This window comes from Microplitis mediator, chromosome 5, assembly GCF_029852145.1.
Source record: "Microplitis mediator isolate UGA2020A chromosome 5, iyMicMedi2.1, whole genome shotgun sequence".
In the NCBI taxonomy this organism is placed as follows: domain Eukaryota; kingdom Metazoa; phylum Arthropoda; class Insecta; order Hymenoptera; family Braconidae; genus Microplitis; species Microplitis mediator.
In genome coordinates, this window is record NC_079973.1 from 260,671 (window position 1) to 277,196 (window position 16,526).

A 16,526-nucleotide genomic window follows, 5' to 3' on the forward strand; every position below is an offset into this window, starting at 1 on the left:
TATTTGAAAATATTGCACCTGTAGTTTTTTTAATTTTCTACATGTGCATATTTTTAGTTTTTTTTTTTGTAATTGATTTGTTGAGAAAGAAAAATTCAAAAATTTTTAAATGTCTGCTAACTTCAGGATCATATTTATAATTGATTTATTTTTCATTGTTTATTAAATTTTTTTATATTGTATATACTTTTAGGTATTTAAATTTATTTAAAAAAAAAATATTTGTAAAAAAAATAATATATATATAAAGTTTATTAATTGTTGTAAAATATAATAGTAATTATAATTAAATATTGATATTAAATTGTATCGTCGAGCGTTAAATATATTTTTTTTCTCATATTACAACCCAACAAGATAATAAAAAATAATTAATTGCGTTTTACGTCACTGAAATAGGTCATACTGGTGAGCTTATGAAACTAAAAATAATAATTAAATTAATTATTTGTAGGATTGCGTGTTTGATTATGTAAAATAACAATCAGGTAAAAACATTGTAGTGTGTTCACCCTTTTAAATAGACGTCCCTATAACTCATCCCCCGTTTATTTCGGACGCTGCTTTTCGTTTATAACTTCAATAACTTTCATTCAAAACCTTGGGTTGAAGGGTTATTTTTCATTGTTATATAAACGCGCGTTTTCAATTTCTTGCAACTATTAATTTTATTTATCGATATTATTCTTGTGTACAAGTCCTTCTACTCACCCCTACTGGGTTTATTATTCATAGCCATCATCAACAGAAGTAATACACATTTCAGAGGGTCATTTAATAAATACACTTATGCTTATATATAGTGTTGACTCAAAAATTAATTCATAGCAAATGAATTTCATTTATGGGACATATTTATTGTAACAATTAAATATTCACGGCTTTATTATTTATTTATTCTATCATATATTTAGTTGAGATAAAAAAAATATATATCACTGTTTGTTTATATCAAATAATGTAATTATTTTTATAGACATTGCTGTGGTTGAAGGTCATAAAATTATATAAATTTTTTCGAATAAACAGTAAATGATTGTGTAAATTCAGTAACCAGTTCAGTAGTTGGGTTTAGGATTTTACGTATGTATAGCAATTATGGCAAACGTCCAAGTTACTTTGACTAAATTCCCTCGGTATGTACGTTTTGTTTAAATTTTTTTATTGTTACACTCGAATGCCTTGTATGTAGAAAAAAAAAATTAAACGTTTAGTTATGTTTGCTACGAATAAAATTTCTGTTTGCTTATCTCTGATGGCTATTTTTCGTAAAGATTTATTTTCGTATGAAAAAGACAAATATAAAAATGGAATGACTCTAAGAAAAATGATGATAGCCTGAGCTGCGGTGATTATCTTCGTTTGGCAGTAAACATATATGAGCAATTTTTCGTAAATTTTTTACAAGTTAAAAAACTGGACAATACCTACTACATGAACGATTCGTGATAACTAGTAATGGATTAAATCACCCGTTGGATGGCTAGCTGGCTCGCTTACTGGCTAAGAACCAAAGCGTTTTATAGACCCAGTGAAAAATAATTTATATGAAGAAAATGACATGAGAATAATTGGGGATTACTTTTGATGATAAATATTTTTAGCTATTTGTAACTCCAGTAGGTTGACTTTGAAATTAATTAAACTTTTAACAAAATAAATTGTAGTGACGGATAATAACTGAAAAACTATTGTACCAAAAATATAAAAAAAAAACTATTAATTTTATTTCAGTAGTTGTTGGTAAAATATTTTAATTTATTCTTTAGAGACTGGTAAAATTTAAATAATTATAGCACAAAGTAATTGTAAAGAAGGAGAGTAACAAAAAAAGATAAAATAAAGCGTGTGTGTACAAGTCTTTTCTTTACACTAATATATGCTTTTAAAATTAATGTCTAGATGGAATACCCGTTCTGGTAGTATACCATGCAATTATCGTCCGGACAAAACAACACTGATAAAAAAAAAAAAATCAATTGTGTCAATTGTTTGGTTTACTTACATGTCAGTAGCACAAACAAGCGTCACGTAAAAGCATAAAAAATAAACCTGACAAGCAACGTGTCGAGTAACGAGGGTAACAATAAGTCCTTGGTGTTTAAAAAGTTGCTCCATCACTCTTTTTTAATCTAGATATTATCTTTGAGGAATTCCTATTCGTAACGATTCCTCCATTAACAATGTAAATCTTGCTTAATCAAAAATTTATTATCATAATAAAATAATAGCACATTATTTTTTTTATTTTTATCGCAATTAAGTTACTTCCTTTGATTTTTATAAAACCAACATTAACAATAACAAAATTTATCAACTTGATGAATAATTGCATTAAAAATATTAAAAGATAAAATATCTGTTTTGTAATTTTATAAATAAATTTTAATAACAGCCGTAACAAAGTAATCGGTAATTAAATAAAGGTGAATGAGGCATTAAAGATAAAAAAAAAAATTAATAATTAATTTTGATTAAGATAGTTTAAAGCAGCGCGTTAAATTTAGTTATTACTGAATTGTAATTCTAATTGTAATTAGATTTAAAACGAGGTGAATACTATCATGAAATTTGATCGATGTTTAAAATAGTTTAAAGATAATATGTAAAGTGAGACCTCGTTCAATACGCGTGAATAAATTCCATTAAACTACATTTACATTCATGTATTTGTGGTATATGTGTATAGCATTACTATACCTAGGGGATTATTTTTTGTTTGAATGATGCTTATAGCTGGTTAAAATGGGTGCGGTATGCTATATTATATAGATAAAAACAAAAAGAGATAGATAGATTTAAAGATTTATCAAAATAGTGAATATTCAAAGGTCAAAAGCAGTAGATCTGCAATTGTAATCAGAGTTGATTTTGACCTAAACTCTATATATTATCATTCTATGTTATTTTCGGGTTGTTAGATAAATGGATTTACCGTTTAAATCTAACCATCTTATCGTGTCTCACTCAAATTTACACAACATTCCACTGAAAATTACCATCTATGCATCTAATCAATAATTTTTATTTTAAAACCGGCTACTGGGGTTAAAATAATAATCGATTGTTTGATTAACAACCTTGATAAAATTATTATTTTATAACTTTTTGTCAAATATTTTTTTAAAACAAACTTTTAACCGAGTTTAATACGTTTCCAATAAAAACAAAAAGTTTAATTACTAGATTTCTTAATTAAGCTATCGGTTTTAAACTTTAATGAAGATAAAAGAAAAACAAAAAAATTATATATTTTATCTGAAATTTTCACAATTGTCATTTTTTCAATGAATTTTTTTCCTACTGATGATTTAAGTTTTTTGAAAAAGTTTTATACTTAATATTATTTATTTGTTTGAATGAGATTTAATGTGGAGATATCGATAAAATAAAAGTTTTGGTAACAATAGAGACGTAAGATATAGACAATCTGTCTGGTCTGTCTATTTTAGAGAGTGACGTTAAATTGTAGCAAGATAAGGGCAGCAACAGGGTCAACGTCTGAGTAACTATTAGAAAAAAACCTCAGACGGGGTCTATGTACTCTATTCGCAGGCAGACGACACGCGGTTATATCGATTTACAAATCAATTACTTAAGAGTTTACACCAATAACCTTTCAAAATAGTTATTATTATATTTATCTACACCCACTCGGATCAATTCGTCTATACAACTTTATAACATTTACCATCATCGCAGACTTGCTGTAGATTAAGTTATACTCCAAGATATTTCATTTCAAAATATTGATTGGATTTTTGATAATTTCTTTAATATTCCAATACTATTTTAATATTTACATATATTTTATCGTTGAAATGACTCCAATTCAAAGGAAATTTAGACCCTAAAGAGAGTCTTTCACCTAGTTGTGGTAACTCAACCGTAATAAACCAAGTAAAATGGCCCGACTGAGTAAAATGAAATACGAAAAAAATGATAAAAAAAAAAAACAAAATAATAATAAAATAAAATAAAAGCCGATGGTGCGCGTGAGTAGATGGAATCAGTAGAGATATAACAACCAAACGGCGTTGAACGGCTTTAGTCTTTCATCCCCATTGCCTTTTCTTTCGTTTTCTTGGTTCTGTTGTTCTTTTTTTTTTCTTTATTTTTATGGTTCTCTTTGGCCCTCTGTCTGTCTAGGTACAATACTCGGATCTCAAGTCTCTTGGTACTTTTGGCACCCCTCAGTATCAGTTGAGAATGTCGAGATGAGAGCAGTAGGGTAGTAGCTGATGGTTTTATCGTATATATAGATGTATATAATGACAATAGCAGTGCGGAAAATATGAGAAAGAGAGAATATTATTGAGAGACGTACAGTGGTGCCATCTAAAAGCGTGAGGGCGTGGCGCTCGCTCCTAAGGGAGGCTTAGTCTAACTTTAACAACGGCACGGGTCGTACCTCGGTAGTACTCGATCAAGACCACCTGCACCGTCGTGGTGATATGGTGGTGTGGTGGTGATACTGCTGATGATGATGCCAGTGGTGGTAGTAGTAGTAGTAGTAGTACAGTAGAGTACTACAGACTTGGTACGGTTAAGATACGGTTGTATATACACGCCAAGCCACTTAAGTGTTTAACTTTCAGGGGTAGATATCCATCACCCTCCGAATAAGATTCGATTCCATCTGATCCAGCTATCGAGTGTTTGATTTTTAAGTTATCGTTGTGTTGATACTTTTGCTATTGCTACTGCTACTGCTGTTGTAACTTTTACTGCTTTTACTGCTGCTATACTGGTGGGTAGTAAGTGCCAAGAGGGATAAAGGGCACTGAACAACAGAGAAAGATGAATAAGCTTTGAGAATATGAATGAGTTGACATAATCCTATGTCTCGCTGTCACAATGATGTCGGTTAACAAACCAGATAACAACCATTGTTGTCTGTTTTTACTTAAAAATTTAACCACTCGCTGGATACTATTGCACCATTTGCTGCTTATGTTTACAATTTCCCAAACTGACTTTCAGACACCTCTTAAATTTACGTCTCACATCAACAGACCTTTTATATTTTTTCACTGGTAACAAAACAGAATAAAAAAATATAAATATAAAAACTCGAGTGTGTGAAAATGATGTACGAGTCATGACCGGTTTCTGTGAGATAAGATTGAGTGATTTGGGTATTTTAGTAGTGTGTTGGAGGACGTCTGAGTTTACGTTGGACACCGGAGGGAAAATCCGATCACGCGGTGAGATAAATTCACATCAAGACTTATGCAATGCATCAATTTCCAGATAAATTTCAATCTCAAGTCCATTTTAATTTTCTGATGAGTTGAGTCTTACATCGCCTGGGATTTTCTACTGATTTGACTGCATACCCAACTCTTGGTCTTGTATAAACGGGCATTTTCTACTAGTTATACATTAAAAGAATAATAATACTGCTACTACTATTACTCTAGCTACTGTTATTATAACTGACTGTAACATTTTTTATTATGATACTTGAATCTGTAGTGTACCATCGACACTGAAGACCCTTGTTGCTGCGCCTGAAATACAGGGTAAGAGCAAATACGGTTTATTACTTGTTTTTATGGCTTTTAAATTTAATATTGCAAGTTTAATATTTTATTATAAGACATTTTTATTTTTATGATATTTGGAGAGAACTAAAGAGAGAGAGAGAGAGAGAGAGAGAGTTGTAGTTATTTGTGGAAGATAAAAAAATTAAGAGAAATATAAATGTTTAAGAACCCTTATGGCATTAAAATAACATATTCCGGTGATTTATTAATATTTTATAATCCAGATAAATTTTTTTTTCGTTGATAGAATTATAATGAGGTTATAAATAATTATCGACCGTACAATTTTGTTAAATTTTAACATAAGTAAACTGTTTGCGCAACTTGACAATTTTTTTTGTCATAGCTATAAATAAAATTATTAATCAAATTTTTAATTGAAAGAATTATTGATTGCATAAAATAATTGTACTATTGATTTTTTTTTCAATTTAAAGAATTTCAAAATAAAAATAATCACTATTGCTCAGCATATTTCCAGAACAATGAATATTGTGAAAATATTTCTATTCCTTTTTTTTTTTTTTTATAAATGACTTGAAGAAAAAAAAATATAAAATGAAACGAGAACTTTTATACAGATACTAAAAAGTGAGTACAGCGCTAAGCCAATTACAGCATTACCCAAGTACAGGAATACTGGGAAAATGTCAATTGATGCACTGAAATAATTAAAAAAATATTCATTTGAAATGCATCTCCCAATCGTAATTAATTTATCGTCTAGTGATTTTTTTTTTACTTTTTTACCCATTCTATTTTTTATTTTATAGCATATAATACTCGACGGCATTTCAAATGGTTTTTATACGTCAAAAATTGTGTCTAATAAAAAAAAATGGGATTAAAAATTGTTGAATCGACTAAAGCGAACACGATGTAACATGCAGATGAAAGATTAAAAAAAACTTTTTTTTAACAATAAAGTACAGGTAGTCTGAATAGAGATTAATGATTGAGTGTAAGATGCTTACAATAGCTATGTATTGTAACAACTGATGCTCAAAAGTAAATGTACAAGTATATTTATGTAAATTGTACAAGTGTGTGTGTCTGTATGTCATAGAGACAACAATGAGCATACTCGATTCTGCTTGTTAGGGTACGCAAGTGGCTTCATTGTTGATTTACTGTTTATTCGGATACTATAAAAGGGTCGTTGTCCACTTATTGACTTGCAGCATATTATTGTTATTATTGATCTACATTATTTATATTTTAAATGATTAATCAAATTTACTTTCTTACAATGAAACAGTGAAATTCACTGGTTCAATCAGTGACTAAAAGTTCACTTTAAGAGAGTAGGATTCTCAGAGCAGTCTTCTAATGCTAGCACATAAAAGTGAAGGAAAAAAAATTTATACTTAAAATACCGCGTCCTTGGTTTAGGATTTGTCTAGGATTTCTCTATACACGGAAAGAAAATTATGGCAGCGGTTCCCATAATTTTGTGAAATTTTTTCCTATACCATCATAGGAATTACGACCATGAATTATGGGAGCGGTTCCTATAATTATAGGAATGTTTCCCATAATTATAGGAATAGTTCCTATAATTATGGGAATGATACCCATAACACTATAGGAATGATTCCTATAATTATAGGAATGGTTCCTATAATTTATAGGAATACTTTCTATAATATTATGGGAATCATTTCTATAAATTATGGGAATGGTTCCTATAATAGTATGGGAACGATTCCCATAATATTATGGGAATAGTTCCCATACTATTATAGGAACCATTCCTATAACATTATGGGAATGGTTCCCATATTATCATGAAAAAATTAATTTAAAGAAGTGTGGTACTCACTTCTACAATACACAGAAATATTATTAAACATAAAAACAAAAATTCAAACATTGAAAAAAAAAATCGTATTTGGCAAAAAAACATTAAAATTTTTAACAAGAATTTTTTGTCAGCACAAAACATTCAAGAAAATTCAAATTTTGGGAAATTTCTACACTATTGTGCAAAAAAAAAATTTTATGATATTATAGGGATGGTTCCCATAACATTATGGGAATAGTTCCCATAATGGTATGGGAACTATTCTCATACTATTATGGGAATGGTTCCCATAATATATAGTAACCATCCCTATAGTAGTATAGGTACTATTCCCATACCATTATGGGAACCATTTCCATAATGCATAGCAAAACTTCCCATAATTTTCTTTCCGTGTACTTATTAATATTTAACGTATTTGATTATTGATTATTGATTTTTATAATTCAACAAATATGTTGTCAAATATAATACATTTTTTATTTTTATCTAACTTGTAGTACCACGGATTTATTACGGATACACTCTTGTATATATGACATGGACATTTATACTGATAGATTGAAAGGCTTTTACATTAGTCTATTGAATGGAGCTTTTATAACTGTATAGATTTTTTTCTGTCGATTAAACCGATATTTTGATAAAAAAAAAAGTGATATTGCGGCAAAAAATTATACAATATTTTCTATCATCAGATGAACAGGGAATGATAAAATATAATGTAATTTATATATATATATTTGATATATCTCAATTAAAATCCATAAGATTTATTTTTTCACCTTTAACTTTTGACTTGCTGATAACGTAACCTTGTGTGACCCACAAAGGTAAAGGATTGTGTCCTAGAAGTCCACACACGCGGTCATGCGTTAATTTTATTCAGACGAGTGCATGCAATATTATGCTATATTACCCTAGGTCCATCATTCGTATACATCTGGTGCTTGCACTACGTTATTTGCTAATTACATGAAAACACGACAAGTCCACACTTAAAAATACATCAATTATGGCCATTCATACAAATCACATAAACTAAACTATTATTACCGTCATTATTTTATTATTAATAAATAATTATAATATATGACCCAATAAAATTATTTAATAAAAAAAATATAATTGTCATTTGTAATCACGATACTTAAAACTTGAACCTGTTGCTCTTTCGTGACTAAAAGATAAAAATAATATGAAAAGCATAAACAAGCTTAAGGTTACTATTATGATATAAAAAAAAAAAAAATTATTATTTTTGTTTTATTTTTGTTGTCAAGAAAATTTTCAAAGTAATCTTAAAACATTCTTTACTTTGAAGTAAAAATATGTAGCAGACAAGAAAATGTTAAGAAATTTTACAAGCACTCTCACAAAGGGAAACATTTATTCTGCACTACTTGTTACTTTTTTTTATTCTCATATATATTCTTTATATTTTCATGTTGCCTATTTTTCATTACTTTGTCTATACTATCAAATCCTGACAACTCTAACAAGTAGATTGACAAAAAAAAAAAATATATATATATATATATTTAAAAATACAATTTACTGCTGAAGAAGGCTCAAAAACACTTGAGGTAAAATTTTTCCAATAATGACGGTTCTTTGTTTACCTCCATTGTATATAAAAATAACTACTAAACTTCAAATATATATCTTTTGTTTTCAATTTAAATATATACATCACAAAATATCATTATATTTATTATTATTTTTATACGTACACAGAAAAAAAGGATTTCTTAGTGCAAGAAATTTTTATTTGTCCCAAAAAAATTTTTACTTGCCTCAAGAAATTTTTTGAATTATAAATTGAAAACTAAAATTTCTTGGAGCGAGAATAAATTTTTTTAGAGCAAGAAAAAATTTTTTGAACCGAGAAAATTTTTCTTGTCTCAAGAAAATTTTTGTTTTCAATTTATAATACAAAAAATTTCTTGCGCCAAGATATTATTTTTTTCTGTGTACCATTTCTTTGTATTTATATATATGCGAAAAAAACATTTTAATTTTATATGGGAAATAAAACTAACTGACGTCATTTTATATCAACAGTCTCGTTTTGTCAATTAAACATGTTTTTTTAGTTTGACGCACATTATTATTAATTACTTACAAACAATTATGACAACAAACTAAACGAAAACAAAAACACATAAAAGCCGTTTACTCATTTAAATGTCATGTCAATTTATTTTTAAAATTAGAGTTGACAATTCCACTCTTTTGTCATTTACGTATTTAAGGGGTTAGGGGTAGTCAGAATTTTCAAAAAATCGATTTTTTTTTTTTTGCATTTTCTTAAAGTATAATATTTTAAAAATATTGTGTGAAAATTTGAAGTGAATCCGACAAATTCTTTTCGAGTTATTTAACAATGACCAAAGGACGCTCGGGTGCTACGTGGCATTCGAGAGCAGGTAGCTAGAAACAGCTGCAAGCAACCGACCTTTCGGGTTTCATTGTCATGAATATCTCCCCATTTTAATGTATGTATAATTATATATATATATATATATATATATATATATATATATATATTCACAATTTGTAGGTAGTACAAGAACTGAAAAATAATTTTTGGTTGCCAGTATACCTGTAGTCGTTGCACTGATCAGTCGATAGTTTTGTGATAAATTATTTCTCAAGTGAATTAAATTATTAACCATGGGACGTGATTCTAGAAAGGTTTCAAGAGAACTTCGGAGTTCTGAAAAAATTAATAAGTCGCGTTCAGTCAAAAGAAAGAATGTTTTTAATCCGAAAACAGCCGAACGTGATGAAAGTATTCAGAGTACATCTTCTAAAAAATTAAAACAAAACACTGAAGATGATGTACCTGAAGACAGCAGTACTGAATTTCGAATAATAAATTTTATTCAGGTATTCACTGCAATTTCTGCTCTTATAAAATGTAAAAAATGTGATGGAAATGTAGTGTTTCAAACAGCAAGTACACGTGGGCTGGGATTCAAAATTGTAGTTGCATGTAATAACTGTGGAAATGAATATATTCCTTCCTGTTGAAAATATGAAATCTGCTATAATGGCAACCTTTTATCACTACGGCTCGAGTGATGAAAAACCGAATCATGATATGTGTCCAAAAGGCGAAGAATCTTGGTGCTCTTACCAGCGCGCTGAAGCAAGAGGAGAGCTTGATACCTATTCTCACGATTATTCTCCCTTACCTTCTGATGTTTTAAAAGCTATCAAGCCTATATACGAAGATCTTAGTAATGAAAATTTACTTTCAAGATGTGTAGGTGGATTCAATCAGAATAATAATGAAAGCTTTAACCAACTAGTATGGAAAATATGCCCAAAAACGGTAAATACTAGTTTTACTATCGTACAAATAGCTGCATACGTTGCTATGTGTATATTTAATGAGGGTATAAATTCATTATTAGTCTTGATGAATACACTAGGACTTAATTGTGGGCCTAATTCTCATCGGTATGCAGAAAGAATGGATGCTGCACGTATCAAAGTAGCAGATAAGCGCGCTAATGATAACGCCCGAGAAGGTCGATTGCAACGTAGGCACCAGCAAATCGATATTTTGGAAGCTGCTATGACGGCTGAAGAGCTATTATATGGTCCAGGAATAGATGACTCAGTGTAAGTTATTAAATAATTCTTATAATTCGACATAAATCCATAGCAAAACTTTAAATGCGTTTTTCTCAAAACTATGTTTTCTGAACTGGTGATCACTGTAACTTAAAAACTGCTCGGTAGATTTCAATAAAATTTATTGTACTTTTGAAATACATTAAAAACTCGTGCCTGATCGAAGGATTTTTTTTTTTTTCAAAAATTTCGATTTTTTTTTAACAATAAACTGTCGGTTTTTTTCGCGAAAATTTGAAAAAAATTTCCTGAGGCCGCCATTTTGTTAATTTCGAAAAAAAAAAAAAAAGCTTCGATCAGGCACAAGATTATCTATTAATAAAACTAATTTTTCTTGTCCGATTGATTTTAGATGAATCTCCAAGGACTTATGATGATCACCGCAAAGGACTTCGGGAGGAACGGGCTCTACAAAAACAGCGATAACTTTTTGAATTATTAATTTTTTTTTTTGAAATTTTCGTGAAGTCAAATCGAAACGTGTTCTAATAAAGCTATGTTTTTATTTTTGTCAAATAAAGTAATTAACTACAAAAAAAAAATTATTGAAAATCATCATTTTTTCAGGCCTCTGAGTACCCCTAACCCCTTAATAAAAAACAATAATTGTTTAAATATAAAGTTAAATCGGAGGATCAGATTTAAAATAGAAAATATCTATTTGTCTGATGACGATCCGAGTTGTTAACAACAACGACATTGACGATCCCACTACGGGATTAGATTACATGCTGCTATTATATTAATTACTTAAATATGTAAATTACTAATTAAAAATCATCAGTACCATGTATGAATGAGCTTTGTAATTTCAAATTTAATTATTCCGATTTTTAACTTATTTTAGTAGGAATAAAAAAAATTTTCGTTTTAATGAGTACTCATTAAAAGTGTTGGCTTTGTGCTTTTAAATTAATAATTTCATATTTTTTTCTAATTACGTCTCTTTGAGGTATGAGTTAATTTTTAACTATCTCAACGTATGCTACTGAAAATTTTTCCTGAAAAATTTTACATATGCAATTTAATGACAACTTTTGATTATAAAACTTTCGTAGGTTATTTGAATTTTTTCGGCTGTAAAAATTATTCATATGAGTGTTTAAAGTTTTAATTATTTATTTACTCGGTTAAATAATAATTCAAAAACTTTTTTATATAATAAATTTAAATATCCATGATCTACAAGTGTTACTTACTTAGTATATATACATATACATCATATTCTCATTTATAAATACAAGATTTTCCTCATTGAAAATTGTAATCGAGAGTGAAAAAGTTTGCGCAGACGCCATTGCAATTTAAAAGACATTTATTCTTATTCGGTATACAAACCTCCTGGTGGATTTCTTCAAAGTGGACAAATAATCCAACTGCAAAAAAAAAAACCCTTACAATCCCCCTCGTATTTTCTATTCTTTGTACTTATTGGACTCGTACTTTCTCTTCATGAAACTTGTTACTTTAAATCACTTCCATCAGACTCTACGTGATAGTTTTTTTAGTAATTTATTTTTATCTCAAGTTAACTAACAAAATAAAAAAAAATAAAAATTTATCTATTCTCAAAAGCTATAAAAAAGTAAGTAAATAGTTCGAGGAAATAAATAAATCAATGAATTCAAGTAATTTAAGTAAATGGTTATTTTATATATAAACTTTGAGATGTAACACGTGTTCTAAAAGTGTTGAACATGTCACCAGCAGTTAGATGCACCTGGGTCAGATAGTTTGAGAAGCTTTATCTATTATCTATATAGATGAAGAAATGAGTGAGTTAGTGCAGTAAGTTGAGAGTTGGGTGCAGGAAATTGGATGGATTGTTTGATAGATCAAGTGAACGAGAGAGTTGGATTTAACGTCAATTGCGTGGCTTCTCGCAGTTTTACCGTCATGAGAATGCCACCGGAAAAGGATCAAAAGTTTTTGGATTTGCTAATGTGAATAGGATAAAGAATTGTTAAAAGAGAATAGGATTTAAAGGGTAAAAGAGACGGAGCGTTCAAAAATAAAATGAAAATGAAAACCAAGAAGTAGAAAAATTTAAAGTGAGAAAAATAAAGTTTGAGAAAAAAAAACTAAATAAAGATAGACGTGGCTTAAGAGACAAAGAGTTTGAAATATATGGAATAAGAGAGAAGACAAGGGTCGATACCCTCGTTCGTAGAGCGCTCGCGCCACTTTCGATGCTCGTTAAACTTTGCCTCTCTGCTTCTATTACTACTGCTACTGCTACTGCTACTGCTGCTGCTGTTTTGTCTTCCACTCAACCCTATATGCATTCATATATATACGTACGTACCTGTGTTGAAAATTACTGGGCCTGAATGCCAGCTAAATAGACTGAAAAATTCAACTCAAACAGACAATGGATCTCTAATACACGTGACCGATTTTTTTTATTTTTTATTCCACTGAATTAATAGTGCGGACGGTAAAATTTAACAATAGATTATTTTTAGGTTTTTTTTTTAAGGATTAAAAATAATAATAATTCGAATTTGCGATGACGTTATTAATTTTTTTGTAATTTGTATAAATATCTTTCGTTGCTATTTGATACGACCGACTAATTGAATGATTGATTTGTTTATGTATATAAGATAACAGATAAAATTAGTCTGATTGGAAAATAATCATTTTATAGTCCATTGTGTATTTAATTGATTTAAAATTAAAATTACAACGGATTTAAATATTTACTCACTTTGAATTTATAAATTATATTGCATTTACCTACATTTCTATTATTTTTATAAATTTATCTGAGAAAAAAAAATTAAATTTTTATCTAGATTTATAGTTCAGAAGGAATTTTTAGTTAATACCTTCACATTCATACCACCATTTCAAATAAAATAAATTTTTTTTAGTGAAGAATGTGAAAGGTAATAAATCAAGTAAGGATTTAATCAGCTATCAATAAAAGATTTAAATTTATTTCGACTGAGCAAAAATATTTTGGGTTATTCCTGATTTTAGTATTCATTAAATTGAGTTTTATTATTAACATAATAAGTTGTAGAGTAAATTCCTCGTATATAAGTTGAGTATGGTCATTGGTTATATCGGAATAATATAATCAGTTGTTAATTTATTGAAAGTAAATAATAAATTATCAATAATATATGACCCCTGATTATACGATACCCACATAAATAACCTAGATAATTTTTTTTGCAGCGGCACTAAATGACCCAAAATGAGTGGAACGCAAGTTAGAAGAATAAAATAGTTTAAGGGTAGGTGTAGGTGTAGGTGTAAGTGTAGTGGCGCTAGAGCGGTAAACTAGACAGCGGCGTCACGTTTGTAATTTCCGTTTGAAAAGGATATAAAGTAACGAATAGGACACCGAGTTGTCGGACAAAAAGACATTAATAATTCTCGCCACGATCACGTCTCGACGATTTTACGACCACTATTTTTAACATTTTTTTAACATTACTATTTTTACTCTTTTCGACCCTCTTATCCCATCCTAGTAAACTACATGCATACACATATATATACAATAAAATACATCATAGTAAACTTAAAGCTTTATGACTAGAGTACTCGTCTGAATGTGGATTCGCGTTTGCAGTCAAATCGTAACGGACATCCGGATAACTTTTACTACGCTATATTATTATAACATTGTAACCCATTTTTATTTACAATCCACGGTATTTTAAGACAACATATTTTATTACTCGTACTACTACTATTACGATTACTTTTTTTATTATCATTTACTTTTATTGATTCATCCCTAATTTCGCTAATTTTTTAATTAAAGATGTTAATATCACGGAAGGTCCGTTATATAAATATATGTGAGTATTTATAAACTCGTTTACTGGACGTACACTATTAATCGATTCATGTGTCGGCTGGGTTAAATATTTAATCGGATATCATCAGGTGAAATGATTGTATCGTCTATATATTTTCTCGTGGTAGGATGTCGAGATACTGATAATAATAATAATAATAATAATGATTTAAAAGGTGATCCTCAAGTAGTCGAGGCCAATTTAAAGTCGGACTGGTGAAGGCTGCCCATATATACACTAGTCCCACATATATCGCGTGAGAATGTTATTTAGCTTCAATGTCATGAGATTAAACTTATAAGTAACAAGCTAATTTAAATTAGTTAATTAGTTTTTATTTTTTTTTTATTTTTAAAATATTACTCTTTTATTCATTTTTATGAAATCTCTCTTAGTTATAGAATATTTATATATAAATATACCAAAAAGTAAAACAGATAAAAGCCTCCATTAGCGTCCACTTAAGACTGGTCCATTAGGAACTGGTTCACTGTTTAAAGTCACTAACTATAAATTTAATAATTTATCAAAAGATTTCCAATTATAAGAGCTGGTTGTAATAAAATTTTTAAATATAGAGGAGGGTGGGGCAAAATGGGCCCCTTGGGGCAAAGTAGGCCCCCCTAAAATTTAGAAAGCCTCAAAAATTTTGGGGCAAAGTGGGCCCCTCTAAAATTTGAGAGCAAAGTGAGCACCCTGAAATTTTCTATGAACGAGGCTCATAATAAGTCACCTTTACTTTTTTACGACTATTCATTTATTACTTATTAGCTTATTTATGTCTTACTCATTTTTGCCCACTTTGCCCCATATTTTAAAATTCGTAATTTATTATGAACGCAGCTTATTCATAACATTTTTAAAGTGAAGAATTTAAAAAAAGTAAAACGAGCAATAAATTTGTCTCACACAATTTTTTTAGATGGGGGCCCACTTTGCCCCTAATTTTCGATTTTTCAATTTTAATGGACACAGCTTATCAATGTTAAATAACAAACAAGGGCCTATAAAGTAGTGTAACGAGTAAAAAAAAGTAAAGATAATCCCATTTCTAGCTTACGGGGCCCACTTTGCCCCACCCTCCCCTATTTGTATAGTGTGTGAGCGATGAAAATAAATATTATTTGTGATAACATTGATTATTAATAAATTAAAGTCGTTGACAATGCGCCATCATTATTAATAGAGCAGACTAACAATATAAATTTATCAACCTGTCATACAGCAGTTGAATCCAATTCAGCACCCTAATGACTCGACATATTATGGTACAATGACAGGTTTTAGATGATGGTTTCCTTGTCCGTGTGTGATTAATAACTAACGTCGGTATTGACTCTGCCATATAGGGCTGCTGCTCTATATATATTTACGATCATATACATATTAACAGTAGCTCGTCATGTACGCATGGACAAGTGCCGTAGGCGATATGGTCCCTGTTGCCATGGACTTTCTTGTATGTCCAGGTGGACGTGTTATACAATACCCTTTTTGGACAAATAACAAGCCTATAATTATAATAATAAATCCATCGCTTGACATTGTATAATAACCTGATAACTATTGATGTGCGGTGATGTAGCTCGTGTAGCTGAGTAAGGTTTTGTAAATATACACCTGCTACACATAATATAAAAATGAGGTTAAATAGACAATGACAATTATAAAATACATGTCACAACAAAGGGAAGTTTATTTCACTTGATA

General features: G+C 29.3%; 2 protein-coding genes across 5 annotated transcripts in view; both read left to right on the plus strand.

The window, feature by feature from the left end:
* Positions 1-4,305: 4,305 nt before the first annotated feature.
* The window catches only part of LOC130667986 (blood vessel epicardial substance-like), a 32,840-nt gene continuing 20,619 nt past the window's right edge, over positions 4,306-16,526 (plus strand). For 2 of the 3 annotated variants that reach the window (XR_008989940.1, XM_057469946.1), the window contains exon 1: positions 4,313-5,525. The gene's annotated coding sequence lies outside the window, so the exon portion shown is untranslated. Of the gene's footprint in view, positions 5,526-16,526 lie in introns of all 3 variants that reach the window. The other variant, XM_057469947.1, reaches the window with a different exon arrangement.
* Positions 9,643-11,578, plus strand: LOC130667988 (uncharacterized). 2 transcript variants are annotated; one of them, XM_057469952.1, is made up of 3 exons: positions 9,643-10,693; positions 10,776-10,986; positions 11,351-11,578. In XM_057469952.1, the coding sequence occupies exons 1-3, from the start codon at positions 10,672-10,674 to the stop codon at positions 11,352-11,354; spliced, it is 237 nt and encodes a 78-aa protein (XP_057325935.1). In that variant the 5' UTR covers positions 9,643-10,671; the 3' UTR covers positions 11,355-11,578. The 2 variants fall into 2 exon arrangements, with proteins under 2 accessions (XP_057325935.1, XP_057325934.1); XM_057469951.1 differs by having other exon boundaries at positions 9,643-10,986.

Excerpts from the sequence above, each read along its gene's own strand:
- LOC130667988 (XM_057469951.1), top strand. The coding sequence starts at position 10,367 with ATGAATATATTCCTTCCTGTTGAAAATATGAAATCTGCTATAATGGCA.